This window comes from Xyrauchen texanus, chromosome 24 (genome assembly GCF_025860055.1).
Source record: "Xyrauchen texanus isolate HMW12.3.18 chromosome 24, RBS_HiC_50CHRs, whole genome shotgun sequence".
In the NCBI taxonomy this organism is placed as follows: domain Eukaryota; kingdom Metazoa; phylum Chordata; class Actinopteri; order Cypriniformes; family Catostomidae; genus Xyrauchen; species Xyrauchen texanus.
Genome location: NC_068299.1, coordinates 30124306 through 30151281, shown reverse-complemented (window position 1 = coordinate 30151281; position 26976 = coordinate 30124306). Strand labels below are relative to the sequence as shown.

Sequence of the window (26976 nt, the reverse complement as noted above, 5' to 3'; positions counted from 1 at the left end):
ATTTTAAATGTTAAAAAAAGATTACCCTTAAAACCCCCTTCGGTTGAACAAATGTAAAATATTTTTTATTTTATTTTGCAGGTATATATATTTTAGGATGTTGATGTAAACATGTAAAATACCGTCAAACTATGTACTGTTAAATAAAATAAAAACATCTAATTTATAATTCACACAGGTACAAGATGTTGTGGTTCAATATCATAGATAACATAAGAGCGTTTCAAAAGGTCATCTATACACAAAATGGAAAACTCACAATATTCTTTCACTGTAATAAATAAAAACAAATTATATTAACTTGTTTAAACTGCTTAGATAATATAAAAATATTTATATAAAAAATTAAGTTGATGACAAAAATAATATTAGGTTTTTATAACAGTTTGAACAGGTAATTGAGAGAAACCGAAATAGATCAGATTACTTCACTACTATTACAAATACAATTTTATAAATGTACACAATACTGTATAATAATTTTATACTTTGTGTTTTTAGTAGCTTTACTCTTTTTACTATTTTGTCTTTGTAACTTCAGGGCAGCTAAAAGCATGTTAAGAATCTTGAATATGCACAATTTATTTTTTCAGTTACAATTCTTATTTTGGTTTACAAACTCACAAGTAACTCACACCACAGTATAAAAAAATAGACAAGAAAGTGAAATATATACTGTATGTACATATGTTCAAATCAATCAATCATTCAATCAATCAATGTCACATGAAACTTAAAACAAAACAAAAAAATAACAATTCCAAATATCCGTTCAGTGTTTGGAGAGTGTCTAAAAAAATAAAACATTTAAAAGTGTGACAAGTTGAATTGTTTACTCAATATGTGTGTAGTCATGTATAAGTGTTGTGCATGTTGAATGTCTCTGTGTGTTTACTCAGAAACGATGCTCTCCACGTGTGATATGCGAGGAGAACTCGTAGCGGTCCTGGCTGCGGTAACCACACAAGTTGCACTCGAAGGGGTCTCGGAAGCCATGGCAACCCATGTGGATGGTGTACATGACGTGATCCAGGAACAAAACCCTGCAATGGATGCATCGGTATGCCCTCACCTCTTCTTCTCCGCTCAGCACCTTAAACCCCTCCGATGCTGCCATGCTCAGATCGATACCTGCTGCCCGCAAGGCCTCATAATGCCGCTGCTGCTCCTCTTTCACCAAAGGCAGGCCTCCGTTACGCATACCTGGGGCCATATGATTGGTCAGGTAGATGAGACCACCTGCAGCTGCACCGCCTCCTCCGGCCACCCGCTCCTCGTTGTTGCTTTCTGTGTCAGTGGAGTCTTGGCCACTGTGGCTTGGGGAGCCGTCCTTCTCCACTGAGGCTGATTTGGACTTGGAGAGCAGAAGAAGATGCTCCGCAGCACTGTCTTTAGCTGACACGCCATTGCCATCGGCTGATTGCGTCTTGTGGAGATTGTAGATAGGGCTGACCACCATGTCAGAGGAGCCAGGGGAAGCCTGAACCAGAGGCCGCAATGACTCTGCTCCCAGGTAACTAATAGCACTGTTGATGGCCTGATCAATCACATGAGGCTGCATTAGCTCGCTCGAGCCACCCTCAAATGAGAGCTCTGACAAACGATGCTCTCCTGTGAAAAAGAGAAAAAAGAGCAAATGTTTAACTGATTTGATATCTGAATTTACTTTGTAAATGTAAATAGAAAGTCAAGAACTGTGTAAGCAATGAGGATTTTATTTATTAATTTCATTGAAGCAACAGACATTTCTTCTTTCTTATGATATAATATTTGATACAACCTCACTGGTAAACTCATAAAAAAGGGTCACGTCTTCATCATCTTGTAATCAAATTTGGAATAGTTTAACCATAAATTAAAACTTACTCTCATGTTGTGTCAAACCCATATTACTTCCTTTCTTGTGCGGAACACAAAAGGAGGATGTTTTAATGAATATCATGGACTGTCTTTTCAATACAGTGGCAGTTGAAAGTGCCTCACTTATAAGCTTAAAAAAGGATCCAAAAGTAACAAAATGCTCTTTCTCAGTATAATGCGTTTACACAAGAACTCACACAAAGTACAATGATGTCACTGAAAACAAGCATTTCTCATCGCACTCATGGACGCGGCTTCAAGATTTTTGTATGCCTCCGGAAGACTTGATGCACGAGTCACATGGACTACTTTTAGGACACCTATGCATCATTTTTGAGCTTTAAAGTGAGACAATATCCAATGCCATTGTGTTGTGAAAACTGATATATTCCTTAAAATATCTCCTTTTGTGTTCTGTATATGAAAGAAAGTCAGTCTGGTTCACAACAACATAAAATAATGATCACAGAATTTTCCATTTTTGGTGAACTTTTCCTTTAAGTAAACACCAAAATGAAGAGATGAGCATATAAATTGACATAACTTGGGGTAAATATCAAATGGACTTAGTACTGTGATTTATAAAATAACAAATCACATTATTTATTTATAAATGGACCTATTGCAAGGCCCAAATAGAACTTGAAAGTGAACTTTATGATTTGGGCAGAAATCTGTGTTTAACTGAGGATTCTAAAATTTGCCAAATCTTTTAATAAATGAACACGAAAGGGGCGGGTAAATATATAAATCGTGGGCATTCCAATTCTGCAGAGTTCTGAAGGATTTAGGGCTTGTTGATTGTTACAAAAGATTAAAGGATTATTCTGGTTTCAGTACAAGTTAAGCTCAATGGACAGCATTTGTGCTTTAATAAAATTATAAGCTTCACATTTCAAACCCTTTCAAACCCACACAGTTTAAACCCTTCAAAAATTGGCCCCATCCACTTTTATTTTAAATACATTAACATACATTTTTTATTTATTTATTTAAAGAAAAGGAAGGGGACGATTCAAAATAATTTTTTGTGGTAATCAGTATTTTGCCATAAATGCTGTTGATTGAGCATAACTTGAATTGAACCTGTAATATTTCTTTAAAATGCAATGCAGTATATACAACGATCAGCCACAACAATAAAACCACCTGCCTAATATTGTCTAATATCCCCCTCATGCCACCAAAACTGCGCCAACCCCCATCTCAGAATAGCATTCTGAGATGCTATTCTTCTCACCACAATTGTACAGAGCTGTTATCAGAGTTACTGTAGACTTTGTCAGTTTGAACCAGTCTGGCCATTCTCTGTTGACCTCTCTCATCAACAAGACATTTCCATCCACAGAACTGATCCTCACTGGATGCTTTTTGTTTTTTTGTGAGCGGCAGTTCAGCGGATGGAAATGTCTTGTTGATGAGAGAGGTCAACGGAGAATGGCCAGACTGTTTCAAACTGACAAAGTCTACAGTAACTCAGATAAACATTCTTTACAATTGTGGTGAGAAGAATGGCATCTAAGAATAGGTTGGCGCTGTTTTGGCGACATGAGCGGGACCTACACAATATTAGGCAGGTGGTTTTAATGTTGTGGCTGATTATATGTAATTGAAAGACATCTTAAAACAATTAGCAATACACAAATTCATTATTCTTTAATTTATGTGAACTCATCAAATGAAGGGAAATGTGGGGTCTCCCTATCATTGCACAGTTCTGTAATTTATGTTCTTATTTTCATCTTTCTTCAGAAATATCAAATAAATGCTATGATATTTATCTCAAGTTGATCTGATTTGCAAAGTATCATTGCTCTAATAACTTCTGCAATGTATACAAAGAAAAGCAAACTTCAACTCTTACCCACAAACCTCTGTGGCATAGAGCTCTTACGCTTAGCTACATTGTTAGCTATCCTGTCTAGCACCAAGGCCCTCTCAGATGCAGACATGTCTTCCCTCTGCATATTCTGGCTGTTCTCTTCCTTCACTATAGAAAGACAAAGAAACCATACATAAGATTCAAATACTCATATCTAACCTGAGCTCATCCTCTGAAAAAAAAATTTGGATTGTGAAAAAAGGCTACATTGTAGATAATTAAGACTGATGTGCTTTCAATCATTTTATTAAGATATGTCATATTCTAATCTCTGCTTGAACTAGTTTGTATGTGCTCAATTGTTCATTTATGGCTCTGAAAATCTGAATGGCAATATTTGGGCAGGGAATCCAGGAAGGAATGGAATGACGGTAGTTGTACTTCAACTGTTGACCTTAAATTTGCAGTAATTTTGGATTGTACTTTTTCTGAGTAAATTCAAAGAAAGCATAACCCAGACACTTTCTTAAATGACATCTGAGCCATAATATGCAAACAAAGGGTTATGGGTAAGCCACAGTTCATCTATATAATGTTTTTTAAATGTAATAAAAAAAGAAAATGATCCCTTTTTTCACCCAATTTGGAATGCTCAATTCCCACTACTTAGTAGGTCCTTGTGGTGACACTGTTACTCACCTCAATCCGGGTGGCGGAGGACAAGTCTCAGTTGCCTCTACTTCTGAGACCGTCAATTTGCGTATCTTATCACGTGACTCGTTGTGCATGACACCACAGAGACTCACAGCATGTGGAGGCTCATGCTACTCTCCACGATCTACGCACAACTTGCCAAACACCCCATTGAGAGCGAGAACACCTAATTGCGACCACGAGGAGGTTACCCTATGTGACTCCACCCTCCCTAGCAACCGGGTCAATTTGGTTGCTCAGGAGACCTGGCTGGAGTCACTCAGCATGCACTGGATTCGAACATGCGACTCAAGGGGTGGTAGTCAACGTCAACTCGCTGAACTACCCAGGCCACCTTTCATCTATATTCTTAACATTTGCTATGGTAACTTCAAAAAGGTTAGTGGAATGAGTGGGAAGGTTAGAGAGTATTCTGTTGTTCACAGACCTGTATAAATGCTGTTCTGAAGGCCCATGCACTGCAGGTAGTTGTGACATCTTTCCTTGTGTTCCTCCAGCGAACTCCGCTGCTTGTAACTGCGCCCACAGTATGCGCACTTATGGGGTTTTCCGACTGTCAGTTCAAAATATAAACAACATCTGCTCAATCATGCCATAAAATGTACTTCCACTGGAGTCATACATGTATTGTGGCTCATGTGATCTATGTTGAATCAGCAATTTGAAATGACAAGAAATTACATATAACTGTGCAGGAGAATAAGTTACCCGAGTGAGTGCGCAGGTGACCAGTAAGGGCATCTCTACGGCGGCAAGCATAGTTACACAGGTGACATTTGAAGGGTTTCTCGCCAGAGTGGAGTTTGATGTGTCGAAGCAGGTTGCCTTTCTGAGTGAAGGAGGCACCGCACTGGTTACACTGAAATGGCCTCTCCCCTGCAAAAAAGAAAGACAATGCATAACTTATGTGCATCTTTAATTTTTTTATTTTCTGTAGAAGTACTACAGGAAGTGCATTCTGCAAGAGAAGAGTGATGACTAAAAAACTGCATTTTATTTTTCAGTACATTCTTCTTTTTCAGAGACTCTACATGCAATATAATGGTCCCCAAAAAGTAATTTGACACTTAAAATATATGAGTGGCTTTGCATTTGATAACAAAGTGGTATTTTAAATACAAGATATCACACTTTCATGCAAAACATTTTAAAAGAAGTTTATTAGGATTAAAATTATAAAAAAAATAGTTATATGGGGAAAAATCTTAATAAGATAGTACTTAATCCATATTTATTGTGATGAACTACACATGTGGTTACTCTGCTGGGCACCTGTGTCAACTTGCTATATTCCAGACCACGTCCACACTAATTCATTTAAGTTTGTAAACTCTGTTTATAATTTCCTAACATCATAATTTTCCAAAGTATGGTCACGGAGAGCATTTCAAATATCTATGCCATTCTATTGTTAATGAGAGGCGTAAATATAGGGAAATTGTGTTTTTAATCTAAATTGTATTAGGCAGCATCCACACTAATCAGTTTGAGTTTGAAAACTCAAGTTTTTGTTTATGGTGGAGGAAACATGTCCGCATTAAAATAGCTTCTTAAGATCCTTCATTAAATATATTCATAAAGAAATGTAAGGGGAGAGTGACTGATTGTTGTACTTTCAAATCTATAAAAGTTATATAAACACCTTTAGGTCTATAAAACTGAATTTCATTTTAACTTAGTATGCCAACGACAAATAGCCCAGGCATTTAAATGGTGAGCGTCTAAGGCTCTATATTGGACCTGTGCAAGCAAACCATCCTCTTCTGTAGCGCTATTACACTGTGAATGCAGGGTCACTGTCCTACACAGCTCCACAGCGCTGTTACATCCTCAACAACGCACCGCTTCGTGCCAAAGCTCAATCAAACACGCCTGCGGCATCATGCACGTCAGTGCCGCTCTCCGCTTTGCGTGCGCTGCTTGGCTCCGCGCGCCGACTCATGCCCTGATCGAACAAGAGGCTTTCAGACTCTGCCTGCCAGTTTCGTAATGCACCACTGCCTGGGTCAATTTGATCTGAAAATCTCATTTTTTCCTCCTCTTCAGCTCTAAAGTAAGAGCGGCCCATCACAATGCAAATGCAGAGCTCATTTAAATAAAGTGAAGGAAACACTTTGTGTTTGAGAGCCAGTCTTCCTGATCAGCGCCCCTGGAATAAACCAATATCCAGCTCCTCCGAATGTTGTGGCATTCTCCGAGAGCACTATTAATACGGCACTCTCTTCAAAAGGCCTATAAAATAAGAGTCACCAGTGAAGCAGCAAAAAGACGGAAAAAGAAACTCATTAAAAAGGCATTTCAGGAGCACGATACCTCCTGCAAATGTTTTATTTAAATAGGAAGCACTTCATTATATCTTTTATTATACGTTATTTTCTGAATTTACATTAGCCTGCTGTTCCTTTCTTCCATTTTGAGTTTCATTAGTTTGTCAAATGCTAAAGTTAAGTGCCTTTTTGAAAAATGTTCTCACCCACTGGTTTGAGTTCATTGCAGTGGAATATCAATTTGAGACAAGGAGAAAATAACTAATACTGAAATAATTGCCCTTTGATTCGAGAGAGACTTTTCTTGGTTGGTTGTTGCTTTTGGACTGTTTTGAAATGTCTTTTTGCTTGATTTGGACTGTCATAAAGAATTTTTAAAAAAGAAATTATGTATATGTTAATGTATGTATATGTCTTCTTTAAACTTTTAGTTCTCTTTCCTATATCCCTCTTAAAGGAATAGTCTGGGCTTAATAGACATCATTTGTGGCATTATTTTGATTACCACAAAAATCAGTTTGGATTTATCCCTCCTTTTCTTACATAAAAAAAAAGCAAACATCAAGGTCATAGTGAGGCACTTACAATAGGAGTGAATGGGGCCAATTTTGGAGGGTTTAAAGGCAGAAATGTGAAGCTTATAATTTTATAAAAGCTCTTACATATAAAAAAAGAACCGTGTGTTTTATTTGAGCTATTAAGTTGTTTAAATATTTGCTTTTATGGTCATTTTAGGGTTTACGCCGTAACATCACGATGATGCCGAATTTGTATAATTAGCTATAACTTTACACAGAAAAGGTTAGTAAGTGATTTCATCACAGTAAAATCATGATAACACACATATATTGTTTGTGTCTTGTGTTTACACGTTTGAAACAAAGAGAATTTTAACATTTACAAATTTAACCCCTTTCACTTCCATTGTAATGGCCTCATTAACCCAGATTTTTAATTTTAATAAATGACTAGATTTTAGAATTTAGTAGTAATCAACATTATGCCACAATTGCGCTTCACTTTTATTAAACCTGCAATATTCCTTTAAGCCCAAAACATAAATATGATCTTTTTCTTTAACATCTGATGATCATATCGGGCAGTGGACATTACCATTAAATTGCCAACAATAATTCTGCAACATGCTAATGTTCGAAAACCACATCACATACAACAAGTATTGTGCCACCATTGAAACTGTGGCTTCCTTCAACCCAACATGCTCAGATTGGTCATTTACATCAATTAGCAGTTTTAACAGTCCAATACATACAAGACATGCCATACAAAAATGTTCCATCATTTGTTTGCTCTGCTCTGGCTTCTGATGATGGTCTGGTTATGTCTTAAAGACATGTCTAGCATCTCTACCCTGCTCTTTGTGTGTCTCTCTCTAACCTCTGTGTCTCTCTATATGCGGATCAACCTACCCAGCCCAGCACCCAGTGAGCTGAAGCTTTACTGTAGCCGTGGGTGAGAGTATAAGGAGGCAGTTGTGCTTACCAGTGTGACTTCGCTTGTGCACCATCAGCACATTGGGCCCAATGCAAACTATCCCACAGATATCGCACTTCAGCTTCCCGTTGGGGAGGCGGATGCCCCCGGCCATGGGGTAGGCAGCCGGCTTGCTGTCGGGGCCTGCGTGGGAGCCGTTCACTTTGGCCCCCGAGCCATCGAGTACGCGCAAGTCCTCGGCTGCACATTCCTCCTCCTCCTCTCCATTCATCTCACAGGAAAGCCCGTTCTCCTCGTCACTCCGAGCCTCAACTTTAATATTGCAGGCTGGAAAAGAGGGTAGTGGGCCCGTTAAATAAAGTGCCAGGCTGGGTGGTTATTTTGTCTGACTCTCTAACTAATGCTGCCATAACATGATATCTTAATACTTTTGATGCTAGACAGTGCACCTGCAGAGCAACTATTTTCTTTCTCTCAACCTTTAGTTACCATTTTTCTAGTAACAGGCAAAACATACATTTTTATTGCATTACAGAGAAACACAGATCTGGAAAATCCATTGGATATTAGATAACTTTAACTGCATCTGTTAAAAATCTATTCCTGTGTTCTATGGGTGACACTGACAACTAAAAGGATAGAGATAAGTGTTACTATTGGTTTACATAATAGTTGAGTGAAAGCCCCACCTCCAATAAAGAAAAGAAAACTACAGTAGATTTCCAGTTCTTGCAAAAGAATAATGTTAAAGTTTTAGTTAAGCTCATGTTCTGCATAAATGAAATGTTACATCAGAGCCGCTTTGCCATTGTCATGACACTCAGTCATTCATCTTGTTTTCTGTGTTTGAAAATCAATGAATAATGTTGTACTATACATTTGCAGTGTAAAGGTGGTTATAGATGGTCAAATGTATTCAGGAAATCAAGCCTATCACAATTCAGTCTGAAGTTCTAAACCAATCGCAATTAGGGATGCAAATTTTAAGATTACATCATCACTGTCTGTAACATTGTTAATGCAGAACATGCTAAAAATGTAAGTCAGTGGGGGATTTTTTACATAGAACATAGAAACAAAACATAGATACAAAACAAAAAGGGTTGAATTGAGTGTGTACAATACATTAAGGCAGAATTTATTGCAGAGGTCTAAAGGAATACTTCACTCACTCAACCTTATGCTGCATCAAGCTTGTATGACTTTCTTTCATCTGCAGAACACAATAATATAAATATATATATATATATATTTTTATGGATATGATGTGTTTATATCCATACAATGTAAAAGGGAATGTATATGACTCGAGTGGTTTAATCCATGATGCGATGGGTTTTGGGTGAGAAACAGACCGAAATGTAAGTGTGAGGAAGTGTAATCAAGCTTCAATTGATTCAATTTCAATTCCAAAATCTTTCAATTTTTTTGTGGACAAAAGGTTACATTTTGGTCTGTTCTCAAACAAAATCAGTTGTATCTCTTCTAAAGGTATGGATTACCTTTATGTCCTTTTTGGAGCTTCAAACTGTTGAAACCCCACTGACTTGTATTGTATGGATATATCTATATATCTGTTTGTGTTCCACAGAAGAAAGAAAGGCATATGAGATGGCATAAAGGTGAATATGATTTTAATGATGAGAGAATGATCATTTTTGGGTGAACTATTCCTTTAATGTATATTTTTCTAAATCCCTAATATTAGAGGAATATCAATACATTGATGCCTTGCAAATATGTGAGTTGCACATCATTATTATTATTCCACTATATGAACAATGAAATAATCCTATCTTCTTCTTCTATGCTGACAGCTCACGAAATCTAAACTCCAAGCACCATCTCATTCACCATCACACTTCTCTGAAACAAATGACTGATAAACAGGAAACAGAGACACAGGAAGCACTGTGAAACTGAGGACTCTCAGCGGTGTAAACCAGAACAACAAACCGTGGTAAACACGCACACACACACAAGCGTAGAAAAAGAACACGCAAATTAAATGGAGATAACTTTGTAACTGTCCATTTAAAGATTCATTCATAAATGAATGAATCTATTCTTCAGAAAGATCATTTTTCACCAACACCTTCAGCACAATTAAACTCAGTTAGAAGTCAGTGTTAAGGCGCTGTGGTGCCAGGCGGATTTCCCCATCCCCTGGCCTCTGTTTTTACAGAGCAATGTTATTATAGTTTGGGATTTTTTATTTCATTTGTATTTCAGTTCAATTTGTCATTACAATTTAGTTTAGTTTTCATTAGTTTTCACAGTTTGTCTGTTAGTTTTCATTAAGTTTTTGTTTTCTCAGTGTTTCTTAGTTTCAGTTTAGTTAGTTTTATTTTAGTTTAAGTATTTTTTATGGCTGCCAAACCTGAGCGTTTACTGGTATAATTTAAAGTCTAACATTATTATGTTTCTCTGGGCAGTCTTGTGTTACATCTATCTAGTGGTATTTTCATGTTTAATGTGGACTGTAAATGTTGCAAAATGTTTAATATAAGAATATGGGTAAAGTGACAAAAGACATTTAAGCTTGATGGTAAATGGTCTGCATTTATATAGCCAATTTATTTAAACTTAGAGGTTACCAAAGCGCTTTACACTGTGTCCCATTCACACATTCACACTCACACACCAATGACAGCAGAGCTGCCATGCAAGGTGCTAGCCTACCATTGTGAGCAACTTGGGGTTCAGTGTCTTGATCAAGGACACTTCGGCATGTGGAGTTGTGTGGGCCAGGAATCGAACCGCCAACCCTGCGATTAGCGGCCGACCCGCTCTACCACCTGAGCCACATTGTATGCATATGTATATTATTAAATGATTACAAATCATTACTAAACTAATCTAAACTAATATACTATTAAAGGGATAGCTCACCCCCCAAAAATGAAGTTCTTATTATTAGAATCAATATTTAAGTCCCTTTTTACTGTAAATCTTGACATCAGCAATCTCCTTGGCAATCATGATTTCAAGCTTGATTATATTTCCCAGCGCCATCTAACACTCTGCAAACTCTACTAGTAAGTGTAATCGAGCTTGAAATCATGATTGTTGAGGACTGTAATTGCAAGATGTACAGTGAAAAAGGTGTTACATTTTGGTCTGTTCTCACCCAAAACAAATTAGATCACTTCTGAAGACATGGATTTAAACACCGGAGTCTAATGGATGACTTTTATGATGCCTTTATGTGCTTTTTAGAGATTTAAAGTTTCAGACCCCTTAAACTTGCATTGTATGGACCTACATACATGGACCTACATTTGTGTTCTGCTGAAGAAAGAAAATCATACATATCTGAGAATGCATGAGGGTGAGTAAATGATTTCATTTTTGGTCAACTATCCCTTTATCTTTTTGAGGTTTAAAATTGACGATTATACATTGGGATGTGTGGCAGAACTAATTTCATGACCACTGGTGTCAAAAGCAATGGTAAAGAAAATGACAGAAATTTGAGGAAAATCAATTTAAGCTTATAAACAAGAAAAGTTAACTTAATGTTATGATGTGAAAGTGTAGAAGAAACTATAAAAAATAATTTTAAATATATAGATATTTTCTAGAGAATTATTTTTCCTCTGTCCCACTTTACCAGTAGGCCCTGCTGCTTAAACAAATCTGGGATTTGATCAAAAGAGGCTCTTCAAAGGTTCTACTTACCAGTATTGAATGTTTCTTATTTTTTACTTTTGAATAAGGTAGAAACATCCTAAGCTTTCTTCAAAGGTATAATGTTTGGTTATGTGACATTTGGATCATAATACAAAGTGTCAAGAAATGAACAATTTCCAAAATTGTCCTACTTTGCCCATAGTCACATATTATGTCAAAAACTAAAATAAATTCAAGATCATTTTTATTTTATTTTAATTAGTTGAAGTGTAGTTATGTAAAAGTATTTTAGTTAACAAATTATTTTAGTTAGTTTTCGTTAACTATAATAACACTGGTACACACTCAAGAGGAAGAAGTAGACATAATGAAATGGGAATCTGAGGGAAATGGGGAAGCTTCAACACCGGCCCAACCGAAAAGAAAAAAAAAAGGACAAGAGTTATGGAGAAGTGACAGAAAGGGAAGTACAGACAGGGAATTGTTCAGCATGACAAGTGAAACTTTTTCATTTTCAGCATTCAGACTACAGGGATCAGCAACTAAAGCACATGATTACTTTGGAGAGTATCTATAGTCAGAACTACTGTCTGTCCTCAGGTTAATCTATATTCACATGCGTGAAACTGTTTTTCCAAAATAACATTGGAATTATGATCTTGTTTTTTACCGCAAGTGCGAAACAGCTACAACATTAACAACGTTTCCTGATCTAGAACATAAAGACAATTTTGTATTAAATCTTTCATTTAAATGTAATAACATGCTCTGCTTCTAAAACGACTTTCTATTTCATCTGATGTCATGAATCTCTTGTGTGCAATGCCTACTTTTAATGATCTAATCAATTCCTAATAGATAAAATGAAGCCCCACCCATTTCTCATTAATTATCCTATTTCACATGATAGATCAGATTAACCAGGCTGATCACACTGTGAATTCAGCAACGTAAGGTCGAAAGTTCTGCCGTTGAAATCGGTCTGTGCTTATCGAAAGTCAAACCACTGCCACCAGTGGACGAATCTGGATGTGTTGATGAGATGAACACAGGTGATGCCAAAACCGAGTTGTATCTTCAGTAACAGGAATGCATAATAAATTAACCATATGCCTTACCCCAAACCCCAGCCCCCACCCTAAACCTAACCATCAGTGGAGTAAAACTGTAATTTAGAGTGGAAATGGGACTCTGAATTACACACACCATTGCTTATGTGAGCGTGATTACTTCCTGCATGGTTTCCATGGTACCAGAACCTGTGAGCTCATGTTGGATTCTCTTAGATTGCAATGTAAATTTTGAGACAAAGTTTCTGCTATCTGAATTTCCGGGTGAAACAGGACTTTTAACGAGGATAAACTGTAGATTGGGACATTTTATCAATCGAGAACTGAATGGATCATGAAAAGACTTTCACGTTGAATTCAAAGAAGGTTCATATGAACTTCTCAATGTCTGAGTGAATTGCAGCAATTAATAGAACTACATTGTGTAAAGCATTAAGTCAATACAGGAATGCAATCTCCCTTCTACACCCATAAAAGGATGCGTCTCTTTCTCTCACACACACAAAGATCCACTGACATCCTTTCTGCTTAAATGATATGATGATTTAACCAGTGAGATGTGACCTGAGTCTTGCAGAGGGAACTAGGCTTGTTGTCATGATATGGTCTCTCATGGAACATTTGGGGAAGTTGTGACTAAACTGGGGATGGGAAGAGGAGCTTTTACTTTGTATAACGATTGTCACACATCCTAATTTACCCATTTTGGGAAGCAAGTGTCAAAAGCCACAGACAAGGACAAACAAAAGAGCTCTACATATAACAGAACGACATAACAGGCAGACCTCAGAACGTGATCTCTCTGAAACATCACACGTTTTTACTGTAATCTAATAGACTCTTTATCATCAAAAGCAGCTTACTAGCAGTGTCCCACTTCTCACTAAAACCTGTATTGTGCATTATGGCCATCATGCACCCATTTTTTGAGAGGGCACCAGTGGCAGTGCTGGGTCATATGTATATTTAAATAAATTGCAGGTGAACTTGACTGCCAATGATCATCATGCATTTTTATTGCATTTGAAGTTGCATTTAAAATCCACTTGGCATGATGCTTCTGAGGGGCACAGTGGTTATAAGGGAAGTCAGTAAGTCTCTCTTCTTGGTTTGATCCTATGACACTTGCCACTATGTTGCCACACTCCCTGAATAATGGCATGCACACATTATCATACAATTGCGCATTAACAAGTGAATTATCACTGTTTGTAAAGCTGGTTAAAAAACTTTTTTTTTTAGGCTTTGTTCCAGTCAAAGCATTGAAAATATTCGCATAGCTTATTCTGTGCTGCAGAGCTACATACATGTTAACCACTTTGTGTGGGTGAGAGTATGTGTTTGAGAATGCATGCGCATGCATATGGAACAGTATGAGTGTTACACTCAGTAGTGTAGTCTAGGGCATTAGCAGGCATATAGAGGCATATGCCATATGTCCACCTATCTTTCGTAGGATTTTGCATATGCCCACCTAAAATAAGTGATTATATGTATGGCCGCCATTACAACGAGTAGGATTTTGACCCGGAACTTTTTGTAACAATGTAAAGTGAATAGTTTTGTGTGTGTATAGTGAATAGTTTGTGTGTATGTGTGTGTGTGTATAGAGATTCTCTCTAAACGTTCACAGGGCTGTGGGAGCGCAACTGATGGCACTGGCAAGAGTAGGAAAATTCCTACTTAGAAATTCACAGTATGCCCACCTCTTCAGACACTGCTACATGACAGGTTTAAGGCCCAGCTATCACCCTCATACATATAAAAAGAGGATCGCACAGTAGTACCGACCCCTTTCACCATGAAAACCTTCCTTCACCTCACTGGAGAGCATGATATACAATGCAATGCTAATAAATATGTTATGGCCAAACCAATAAGCAGGGCTGAGAATTGACATATGGTTGACCTTTTTAAAAACAATGGAACCAAATGATTTTCATGACGCTCCTGAACTTCTGCATTCTTCCTCTGATGTGGATGGAACATCGCACTAAAATACTAGTGGTGTGTTACCACTACTGAATCTACAGCGCCACAGCAAATAAACGTTTATTTTAGCAATTTCAGGTGCAGTCTGAATTGAAAGAAGAAAGAGAAAGACTGCTCTGTAAAATAACACAAAGACAATAACTAGACAACACTATTGCGATGTCCTTGCCAATTGCACGTAACAATGTACGAACAGCGTTACCAGTAGTCTGATTCACTGTATGACTCCTATGAATGATACATTCGTTTTTTTATTAATTGGTCAAAAAGATTGACCAATAATTGTATAGTATTGTTTGTTGTAGTATTTTAATTTAATATAATTAGGTCCAATTGAAGATACTAAGGACAAATCAGCATTGTGATGGGGCAGAGGGAGGGGCCAGGTCGTGATTTGAGCGAGAGAGTCCCCTACTGTTCCCGAGAACATAGTGGGGCGTCCGTCCACCAGGGGCCAGAGGACTGCCTCCGATCCACCTGGGGAGGCACGGATGACGTCCATTAGGGGGTGGAGGAGTGGCCGAGGACCAAGCTATGGCATATCTGTATAAATTATATTTATACAGATAAATGATATTTAATTAAGAACTTAAACCAAAACACACACATATGACAGACAGCTGCCTGTAAACGCTCTCCCTCTGTTGCACCACCATCCGCAGTCAGCCTTTATCCCTCTCGGAGGCTTGATTAGCCTCCGAGAATGCATCCTCTTTGTACTAAGCGTAAATAGTGTTATGATAGTGATATTATTTGCATCCCGTATACTATTTGTACTACTGATTAAATACTAACCAACCCCTACCCTTAAACCGAACCTTTACCTTCCCTTACAAAATTAACAATGGTACCATAGTATCACATTGGTATTTTGTTTTAAAATCAAAGTAACCACAAAATTAAACATGGTTATTATATTAACACCATATTACTGTAGTAACACCGTGGTTAATTGCATTAAAACTATAGATTCCATCAAAAAAACATGATTACTAAAATTTTATTATAGAAAAAACATGTTTAATTTGGTAACACTTTACAATAAGGTTGCATTTGTTAACGTTAATAAATGCATTAGGTTTCATGAACAAAAAATATATTTGTTACATAATTTATAAATCTTTGTCTACTCCATCTTTAGACACTACACAATTGCAGTGACATTTGGAGCACCTTTAGCATAGAAGATAAGTAAGGAGACAGAGTGAGCAAACTCTATATGTTTTGTATTCCCGCTGTTCTACGCCTTCTCACACCATATAGCCACACCTCTGATCGCACAGCGTACTGCAGCTCTGCACACTCTGAACAGATAACTCCCTTGATACACTTCAGGCTTAATCAGAGAAGCAATGATGCACTGTGGAGATATAACACTCACATCCTCTCACATACTGACTGATGATATCTCCAGGGACAACATGCAGACACGCTTATAGGCATGTTTGCTTACCTACCTAGATGAAGGCGATTCCATTAACCATTGTTTTTATATAAAGCTTATAACAATGACTCTAGATTATCTCTAACACAAGCCGCAATCCAACCCCTAAAAGAAACCTTTGCATTTTTAGAATAAAGAAAATGATAAAAATGTATTTGATTTATTTATGAAAAATGTTTTCCAAATGAGGTCATCCCCAAATGTCCTCAAAGGGTGTTTTTGCCATATTTAGCTAACTTCTGGGGACGGATTTTGTCCCTGAACAGGTTGAACTATAGTAAAGTAAATTCCCCCACACACATGCACATTCACACAAACCTCTGCTAATGCAAGAGTTTAGTCTGCATTTGAAGTTTAGTTTCCTGTTTCTCTTGAGTAGTCGAAAACAATTACTTTAATGTCCAAAATGTCTCTAAATCCCCAAATATGAACAAGAATGTACTCAAAAAAACAAAACAAATATTGTCTTTAAAGTGCTGAGTGACTCATGGTTAGTTACATGCCATTTTAATACTCATATCAATATTGACAACGTCACCCTGACTGTTCAAACTCATGACTAATGAAGGGTTTTGCTGTTTTTAACTCAAGTGCAGCGGAAGAACACGCTGTGGCAATGTTTTGCCTTTGCATTCTGTGCCTCCCATCTATGATCTCTCACTTCATCTACTTTATCACTTTGCAAGGTCGTTCTTTCGTTTGCTATTTTTACGAGACAATGAAATTCAGATTGCTAATTGTGGATTGTATTTTTGTGTCAAGTTATTTGCCTTAGTATTCTGGTCTGGACATGATGCAGGGTGTACAGAAGTGTGTAAGAATCAAGCACATCCTAAAGACATTTTTGATCATTTGGTTATTCATAGAAGTATCACACATAAGGGAGAAATGAAAGTGCTATTCTGATCATCATCACAATATTTTCATGAGAGTAAAGCATGTCTTTTGGAGTTGAATTTGAATTTGGAGTGGGTGTGTGAATGAGTGTGAATATGTTGGCAGTTGAAGTGAAAGCATGGTATAGAGTGCAGGTGCAGGGTCGTGTGTTGTGTGTCTGCTTGTAGATGTTGCTCCTGAACATTTTATCTCCCTGAGTGAGTGTTGAAAGAGAGTTCTGGCAAGTTCTTCTTAGGAAACTCTTGCACATCCTATTTCAGTTTCCTCTAACATCTTTTTTTTTCTTTCTTTCTTTCTCTCTCTCAGTCTCTTTCTTACTTTCAGTAGCATCAAAGTGAGCAGGTCACACATTAAGTCTGACTTAATCTTGAACTTCAGCATGTGAAAATTCCAAACTAAAATACGTTCAGATTTTAAAGAGGCCATCTGTTCATTCTGTTCATTAGCCAAATTCTTTCCCGCAAATTTTTTGCCTTTGGTTAACCCAATTTATGTTCACACTGCTAACACTATAGTTATTAATACGTAATTAATTCAGCCTTCTTTTACTACTAATCGAGCAAACCTGATATTTTCCAAAATATTATTATTATATATATATTTTTATTTTTATTTTTTCAGGACAAATAGGAAATATTTTGTTAGATTCCAGTTATGTTTAGTTTTTGGGTAATAGGTTAATTCTTAATTTTCAAATTTGATTTTCATTTACATTTCATTCAGCAGATGCTTTTCCCCAAAGGGACTTACAAATGAGGAAAAGCACAAAAAAAAAAAACAAACAAAAAAACCAAAAGGTATCACATGAGCTAACAAAATTAGCAGTACTGCAATAGCAAATTTCATGAGAATCACTGCACACAAACTAAATAAGTGTATCTTAAAAAATGGAGGGGTTATAAGTGGGTTAAACAGCTATTCCTGGCACAAATGCTCATGTTACTGAATGTGTAGGCTGATTCAATGAGTAAACATACATTTAGAGCATTAAATTAGCATCTGCTGTTGCATATCCAACGGTTTTCCGGAATCCATAGGCATGAACCATCAGTTTGATGAGTTACACTTGAAGTTTGTAACATTTTGATTTTGGTTTTTCACCTTTGTTCTATGCGTCTAAGTTTTCTGTGTCAGGTTGAGTTTAAGAGTGGGCTACAGTGGAAGCTATATCCGACTGAACATTGCATGTATGTAACTGTGTGAATGAGGTAGTTCTGTGGTAGTGTCCCAGCTTGGGCATAGGCTGGTTTGACTCACCCAGTGGTTTGTCAGTGCGGTTGTTGTGCTGGAGGCCTGTGCTGGTTGACAGGTCTTCAGGGACAGGCATGGCCTCATCTTGGTCCTCTCCCCCATCGTTGACATTAGGGCTGTCCCTTCCTGAGCAGAAAGTAGAGAAGTTACCAATACAGATTCAGACCCACTATCCAGGCCAAGTAACTTCCTTTACATCCCTTTTGCATTTACCACAGTTGAAATACATTTAAGAAAAGTAGGGTAACACCCTGTGCTTTGATCTTCAGCTTGTGTACTTACCCAGCATGGACACTCAGTAGCACTAATGGACCCTTTTCACAAACTGTGATGACACATTTGCGCTTTATTTAGCAGCATAAATCTAGCAATCTTTTTATATTTTCAAGTTTAAATTTGTCACATTATTCTTTGTGTATGATTCTGGCATTATAAAAAATATCAGTCAAATCTGCTGTGATGGGCTTTCAAATACAGCTGCTGACGTAGTGACAGTAAATTTGGCATTCTGACCGCTCTGTTTCTTTACCCTCTTTTGGAAAGTTATGGAAACTTAATAGTGGATTTTTCTTTTGCTGTTGGAGCAAATGGTGACACACAAATATTATTAACTGTGGTCTCCCATTCACCACAAAAATGTTACTCTGCTATAGGTTACTTCCGCATTCCAAACACAGATTATTACATCGCTCTTTGGAATTCTTTATTCTGATTGGTCAAAAGCTGCATTCTGTGGCCAAATATTGTTATATAATGGCCACTAAACAGTATATTTGACCATTGACCTTTATCCCTTTATCTTCATTTCTCTTGATGCACTTTGTGTTCTGTTTCTCTTGCTTTTCTCACATAAAATAATTAATAACTCAAATCAATATTTCATGTCTATTTTTTATGTATTTATTTGTTAAGGATAATATACAGTCAACTGGTAATTATTGTAAAATATAGTGAGAATATGCACTTTATTCCTTACCAGTGTTGAGTGTCATCTGATTTCAATGTGATTAGTTACTGTAATCTAAAAAATGTTTTTAGTCAAAACGTATTGTAAAACGTTTTACAATTTAAAATACTGCAATCAGATTACTCTTTCAATTAAGTTAATTACTTTTTTGTACATTGCATAGGTTACATGTTATTATATCACAATATCATTTATGTAGAATACATTTAATAATATGATGTTCATATGTACCTCTGTTTGTGTTTATGTGACAGCTGAAGGGACGAGTGAATATGAAATGGACATTTTTTTATGCACATTCTGTGCCAATTGTTTTAGAAAGTAACTTAAAAGCAAAGCAATTAGAAATGACTACTTTTTCCATTAAGTAATCAGAAATGTAATCTGTAATTTTTAGAGATGTAATCTGTAGTGGATTGCATTTTCTCTTTCGTCATTTACCCAACACTGTCCCTTACATACTGTAGATAATTCTCCTCAATGCAATAAATGAAGCTCTAGCACATTATCATGTCTCTAGTGTAAGTGGCATAACTTTATTTAGATATGAAATTGCAGACAGAGCACAAATGCTGGTCCAAATTCTAAGTGCATACAGATTATGTTCCTTGTTCCATTTTTGATTTTTCCGGGAAAAGTGCTTGCATTAACAACAGTCAAAAGACTGTTGTCTTTGCTTCACTGCGGCTTTAAGTGTGTCAGAGGCAGTTCTTACCTGCTATCTGGGACATTTCCTTGGCCTCCTCAGTCTCCATCCTGTGCAGGTATTCTAACAGGAGCAAAAGAGAGAAAGACTATCATGGGCACTTGTCGCCTCAAATATAGCCCTATTGGGGAGAAGTGGTTGGTGATTAAAGGAGAATGCCCTCTCTTTGTGCATCTCCATCACCCTGGCAAGAACAGCCCATTCCAGCTGCACATACCACTGTCTTCCACATTACATGACAAAGAACTACAGACATTTTAATTACCAGTCTGACAGACAGGGTGAACTGAGAGAATATGTTTGAGACTGTCTGGTGTACTTATACAGGACCGGGGATGGGGTGGGGGAGATTCGAAAGTAGCAGGCTTTCAGACCACATTTGTTATTTATTGTTAATTTCCCACCTCATAATCGTCCAAAAATGCAAACTGACTGCAGCAAAATTAAGCATAAAATTAGATGGCCCTGGGTCATGGAGGATGCGGGTGTTTGGCATAGCCAGCTGATTGGAGCTCGTGTTCACTCTAATTTACTGTGCATGCATGGGTGAGCCCGGCAGCCCAACTCTTTCTGCATCTTTCTGTCCCTCTAGCTCTCTTTAACACACACACACACACACACACACACACACACACACACACACACACACACACACACACGTTACTCAAACAGAGGCAGGCAGACACACACACACACACATGCGCGCAGAGAGAGAAAAAGACACAGAAGTTGCCATTTAAAGGGATTCCACCCAAGAATGGAAATTTTGCCATCATTTACTCACCCTTATGTTGTTCCAAACCTGCATGACTTTCTTTCTTGTGTGGAACACAAAAATAGATATTTTGAAGAATGTTCACACCGTTCTTTTCCTCAAAACATAAGCTTAAAGTTACCAGTGGTTGTCAAGCTCAAAAAAAGGACTAAAAAGGATGTTTTGCATGTGTTCAAACTTGGTGCATTGTGATCAGTCATAAGATACACAAGGACCAATGGCATTTGACGTTATAGATGTTCACCTCAAGACGCATCTTGAGGTGCCAGGTTTGAAAATGTAAAGTAAGAAATAAGTAATTTTCAGCAAATAACAACTTAAATTGCAGACTTTTCAGCATACAGATCTATCAGATGGATTCAAAAGACTTGGAAAAATAGCGCACAAGTCCTATGGACTACGTTTAGGGATTTCTTTAGTCAGTCACTGGACACTACACACACTCATAAAATTATTTTAGCCTATTTTTAAGACACACACATTTCAATTTCATAACAAAATGCCATCAAATTGAATGGCGTAATCATTAACCAAATTAAATTAATAAAACTTTATACATTTTTAAGATTTACGCATTTCAATTTCATAACAAAATTCCATCAAATTGAATGTCGTAATCTTTAACAAAATTCTATTCATAAAAATTTAAGTTCATTTTTGTATTTTTGTTTATTTTAATTACAACATTTTAAAGATTACACAGTTCAATTTGATGGAATTTTGTTTTGAAATTTGTAAATCGGGACAAAATTTTTTTTTTTGAGGTTTGAATGGAAAGGAGCAGTGTCAACAATACCCAGAACAAAGAAGATCAAATAGGTTTGGAACAGCTTGAGGGTGAGTGAAATGACAGAATTGTAATTGTGGTTGAAGTATTCCAGTAAATGAAGTGAAAGAGAAAGAAAGCAAGTTTATCTGAGATGGGAAATGAATATATTATGAAATATGGAAAAGCTTAACAAAAAATAACTAATTGAGACAGCGAGTGAAAGAATATCATGAGAAGAAATGGAAGAAAGAAGAAGTGTGATGCTGAGGGCCAGTGTGGGAGGCCAGAATTAGTTTTTTTTTTCTCTCAGAAGGAGTCAGTTTAGTGGTGAGCACTTCCTCAGGCCAGGCCTGCATATCTGAGAAGTCACCAGCGCTCATGGCCCCATTAATAATGTAGGGGTCACTTGGGCCCACAGCAGATGGGCACAACAGCCACGGCGTCGCTGCTGCCACTTCAAGACTCTCCCGCTAGGGCCCCACGCCCAGCCTCACCAGCCACACAGGGAGAAGTGAAGTTCCTGAAAATAGCCAAGCAAGCCGAAGACAGCTCCTGGGAGAAGGGGAACCAAGGCCTTCCTGTTTTAATGACAGATGGCTCCACACATTTGGAACAAATAGTGGGAAACCAGCGGCCTACCGTCTGTCGCAATGTCCCATGTCTTCCTGGGAATACACTTCTCGGAAGACTTTCGACCATTTCGTACACCCAAAACCCTGTTGGGGGCTTGTTGTGTCAGAGCGCGATCGTGCGTGTGTGTCTGTGTGTGTGTGTGTGTGTGTGTGTGTGTGTGTGTGTGTGTGTGTGTGTGTGTGTGTGTGTGTGTGTGTGTGTGTGAAATGGAGAGGGTTAAAGGTATTTGGTGCACGTGATTTATGTAAAGGATTGCAGGTTGTGGGTGATAAGAAATGCATAATTACTATTTAATATAATTACAATAATAATTACAAATGTAATCATTTAATAATCAACCATGGAAAAAACCCATATCAGTGGACCACTATTATGAAAATTGTGGGGGACATGTCCACCTCAATGTCTATGGTGATTACAGCCCTGGCTGAAACAGGACATTTTGAAATGGCACAGTTTCTTGTCAAAACTTCACAGAGTTGTGATCAGATTTTGAGTGACTAGAAGAAAGGCAACTGGCTTCCTTGCCAGTTCATTGCCACTGCTCTAGCTTTGCCGTTGACTAGCACAAGCTTGTTGCCATCAAGGGCAAAATATGGAGTCAAATGCAAGCAAATTCAGAAAGCCACTTAAATATAATTGAAAATCTGTGGCAGAACTTGGTAATTGCTGTCCACTAACTATCTAAAGTGGCATTAGATGTGTATGCTCCTGAAGAAAATGTGCAAAGATACATCATTTTTTAAATGTTACTCGATTGTGAATGCTTTATTTTTATTCATTCATAATTTGTTGAATTTACTGTGTAACTGAGAAAAAAGGGAGAAAATGCATCTTTAAATTATAAATATTTTTGGAGTTAACACTAATAAAATCCAAAAATGAAATCAAGGGGGTGAATTCTTTCTAACATCATACAGAGCAAATGTATACATGTTTTGATACTCTTTTAAGAGACGTTAAGGTTGAGGTTAGAGTCTGGTTCTCTTTGGGTTAGGGTAAGATGCAATTAAAATCTGACACACTTTTCATTCTCTCGTTTGCTTGTGCACCCCACACCGCAAACTAACCATTTTGTATCTATCCTTTTTTCATAACTGAGATATGAGAACATGCTCTGTGGCATTCAAAAGTAGAGTGTATGCATGTGTTGGATGGGTGGTGGTACGGTATTCCCCTGCGCCCCCTTTTCTGGGCAGATGTCAGAGGGGAAATAGTGTTGTAGTCAAAGAGGGGAAAGAAAATGTCAAAATACTGCTTACTGATGAATATGAAGGAGCTTCTTTACTGCTCAAAATAACTTTATAATATATGACTGTATAGCTAAAGAAAATGTTATTCCCCCACCCTGAGATACTAACACCTGAGGGCTCTGTCTAAAAAGAGAGGCCAAATAAAAGTATGGTTTAGTTTACTTTAGTATTATTTCGATAGATAAATCCTGATTTGAATGAAATGTTATGCTATTCCTGATTTGTCAGTGGCAGTACACACTACACCACTCGCTCATGTAAATAGCTCTCAAAACTGTTATCATACCAGTTTTTGCTTTTCTTGTCAAACCTCAGTATGCATGTGGATGAGAGGACATTGGTCACACTCAATACAGGAGATTAGCATAGTCAAGCATGCTATCTTAGCGACAGGAAGAGCTATGTGGGTTTTAAAAACACCCGTAGTGTGTCTGTGCATTTGTGTATATGTGTGTGTGAAAAGAAAGGGAGTGTAAAGGGTAGGAAAACAGATCTAAGTGTGAAAAAAAGTTTAAGAGATGGGTGGAGGCTCGACCCTGCAGAGCCGTTAAACAGACAAAATGCCATAGATGGGTTCAGAGCCATTCAAAGGTGAGTATGACTTAACTAAAGCTGTACTTGCAACAATTGCAGTTTCATCATTTGACTCAGGGATGTTTGCATGAATTACAAATAAATCAGATGAGTGAAGAAAATATCTTCTGTTAAGATTGCATTTCGGCGGAATTCGTACCTTTGCATAAAAACAGCAGTATTCCAAAAAAAGATTAGAAACATCAGAAAAAATAATCCAGTAGCTTTTCATGATTTCAGAGGGAACAGTATTGATTTATCTAATTTACTATTTGAGACAAACACATACTGTTGATGCAACATTCACAATAATTTTTTGTGTTTTTTTTTTTTAGTTTTCACATATTTTGTCTTAGCTACCTTCAGGTTTACTGATTAAATAATATCATGCATAAACAATAATAATTCCATAATTAATACTTAAATTGTTTATTTGGTCAGTTCGTTTTTAATCTTCTAAGCTATATCTTCTAACATGGGACAAATGTAACAGATTTCCTTATACATTGTATATGTATACAGTGTTATACATTTTGGTCCACCCATGTTATACTAATTAGTGAGGGAGCATTTTTACTGCTTATTGCAAACAATTTCAGTTCCCTTTTCCCACTGCTGTCTATAATATTCAATGTAGGAAATGTTTTTTCTTTTTATAAATATTATCCAAAAGTGACCTCCCTAAAATCATTCCTTCCTTATTAAAAAATGAAGCTAATGCTATGTTATTTATGATCCATGATATAATGTACACATAAACACACATTTTCAGACATTATAAAATTGCACTCTTTGAACATTAGGAGTATGAATGGATAAGAAATAAATGAATAATACTAGACAATATTATTCACAGTTTAAACACTGTGAAAATAATGCTTTCTAATTAGGAAAGCTGAACTTCTGTACACTATTTAGCTTTTGTTAAATAGGACATCCATTGACTGGCCTGTCTTGCATCAGTGAGGATTTCATCACATTTGAGGGTGTAGATGGAGTGATTGCTATCTGTCAAAGATGATATGCAGGAACTGCTTTCTGGGGCTTTCACAGAAATAAAAGAAGCTCACTTCATTTGCATTGGCCACACTTCACTTCACTGGTATTGAGTTAAGTCGTTTTATTAACTTCATAATTTCATCTCTCTCTTTCCCTATGTGGCACATTAAAGTGTAAAATATGTTTAACACGTTATAAAAAGCGCCTGAAACGAAGCACAAAAGATGTTGTTATAATATGGATGAAATAGAGATGGAAGATAATTGTTTCAGACTGTATGCGCTGGAGACGTCACAAAACCTACAAACGCACACTGTGAAACAATTACATCCTAATGTATGTGCACGTTTACTTGTTTGCGCAAATAGACATTTATTCTTCAAAGGCTTTATCAAAGTTCTTAACTAAAAAACGTGACTATAAGTTAAAAACTGTAATGAAATACACAAAGCGGTTATTGTTAACAAAGAAACCTTAACGAATACAACTTTGATCATTATATTTTCGTCCCCTCCTAAAACAAACGCAGCAACGTTTCCATTTTTTTTTTCGTTTCTCAGTTAGAACGTTTTGTGTGTAGGACTTCGTTGCGGTCAATTTATAATTTATTTATTATTTTTATTTTTTAAATAAATGTGCTAACTATTTTCAAGTCTCTCACCCGGTGTATTTTGGCACAACTTATCTTGTGTTGCCCCATATGACTTCTACCGTGAGCACATGAACGCGTGTAAATGAAACCAAACAAGGACACAAAAGAGAAGCTCTTCTCGCGCATTCATCACTTGAGAAAAATGGACAAAAAACAAAACAAAACAAAAGCCCCCCAAAAACGTTGTCTTTCCCTAAAATTATCTTGTGAAAAACTTCTTAAAAATATTTCTGAAACATGCATAAACAGGCTAACCTGATGGACAAAAGCTACTTTTTCGATTCCATTTTTTTTTTTAAATAATTGTTATTTTGTTGACAGGCAAATTAGCCCTCCGATTAATTGCATGCCTTATTAAAAATACACTTTTTCGGAAAAATTGGGCAAAATATGTACTCGAAATTCCACATCGTTAAAGATAGTGTGGAATTGTAATAGTGAGCAACAGGTGCGTAACGAGAAAAGATTGTGAAAGTACATTTTAACATTTTATTCACGCAGAATCTTCACAACATTTTAATGAAGAAAGATGTTACGTGTACAAAACTTCATTATTAGTGAAATGATTGGGGGGGAAAATCCACTCAGTTCCATTTTCAAGTTTGGGACATCGGGAAACTTTTCCCATGTGGAAAACAAGTGGGGAAAGAGGATGAACCGAGAAAAGAAAATTATATCAGGTATATTTAAACTTAAAAATAATACTGAATAAAATCCTTGCGCAAATGTACAACTAATTCATTAAGTTTACGCGCGAAACGAACGCGCGCCTGACTCTGAGAGGATTGAAGCGGCGCTCGTGCACCCGTTGCAGAGTTCAGGACAACAATTTCCATTACGCCAGTTCTTCTCGCTCTCACGGAGGAAAATTCTTAACTTTTGACAACTTTTTAATTACACATGTATAATATCTGTCACTTGGAAAGCGCCGTGAGCGTTACTTTACCTGCTATTCCTTGAGTTTGCAGTATGAAGCTCTTCCAGCTGTCCCCCGCCGCTCCATGTGCAGAAGTTCTGAGTGCCGCGGCAGCACTATGGAACTCTGCGCGCGGTCCCTCCCCTCTCCACTGCACTTCCTCCTTCCAGCCCAGCATTGCTCTGTCTCTGTGCTCGTATGAGGCATTTTGCAAGCTTTTATTCCAGAGGCCGAATCTGCTCGGGGAATCGAGGCAGCAGACCTTGGCACCTCGCTTTGTATCGTGCCAATAAAAGCTGACACCCAGTAGACCATCACTGGCAGCCAT

At 37.2% G+C, this 26976-nt stretch overlaps 1 protein-coding gene across 4 annotated transcripts; it reads right to left on the bottom strand.

Moving 5' to 3' along the window:
- Window positions 1-51: 51 nt before the first annotated feature.
- On the bottom strand, window positions 52-26976 carry ikzf1 (IKAROS family zinc finger 1 (Ikaros)). Of its 4 annotated transcripts, XM_052089966.1 has the most exons (8): window positions 26679-26780; window positions 20088-20141; window positions 18412-18531; window positions 8167-8445; window positions 5105-5272; window positions 4824-4949; window positions 3725-3850; window positions 52-1611 (listed from the first exon to the last, which is right to left on the bottom strand). In XM_052089966.1, exons 2-8 carry the CDS (start codon window positions 20125-20127, stop codon window positions 896-898), a joined length of 1575 nt encoding a protein of 524 aa, XP_051945926.1. In that variant the 5' UTR covers window positions 20128-20141; window positions 26679-26780; the 3' UTR covers window positions 52-895. The 4 variants fall into 4 exon arrangements, with proteins under 4 accessions (XP_051945926.1, XP_051945927.1, XP_051945928.1 ...); XM_052089967.1 differs by lacking the exon at window positions 3725-3850; XM_052089968.1 differs by lacking the exon at window positions 8167-8445.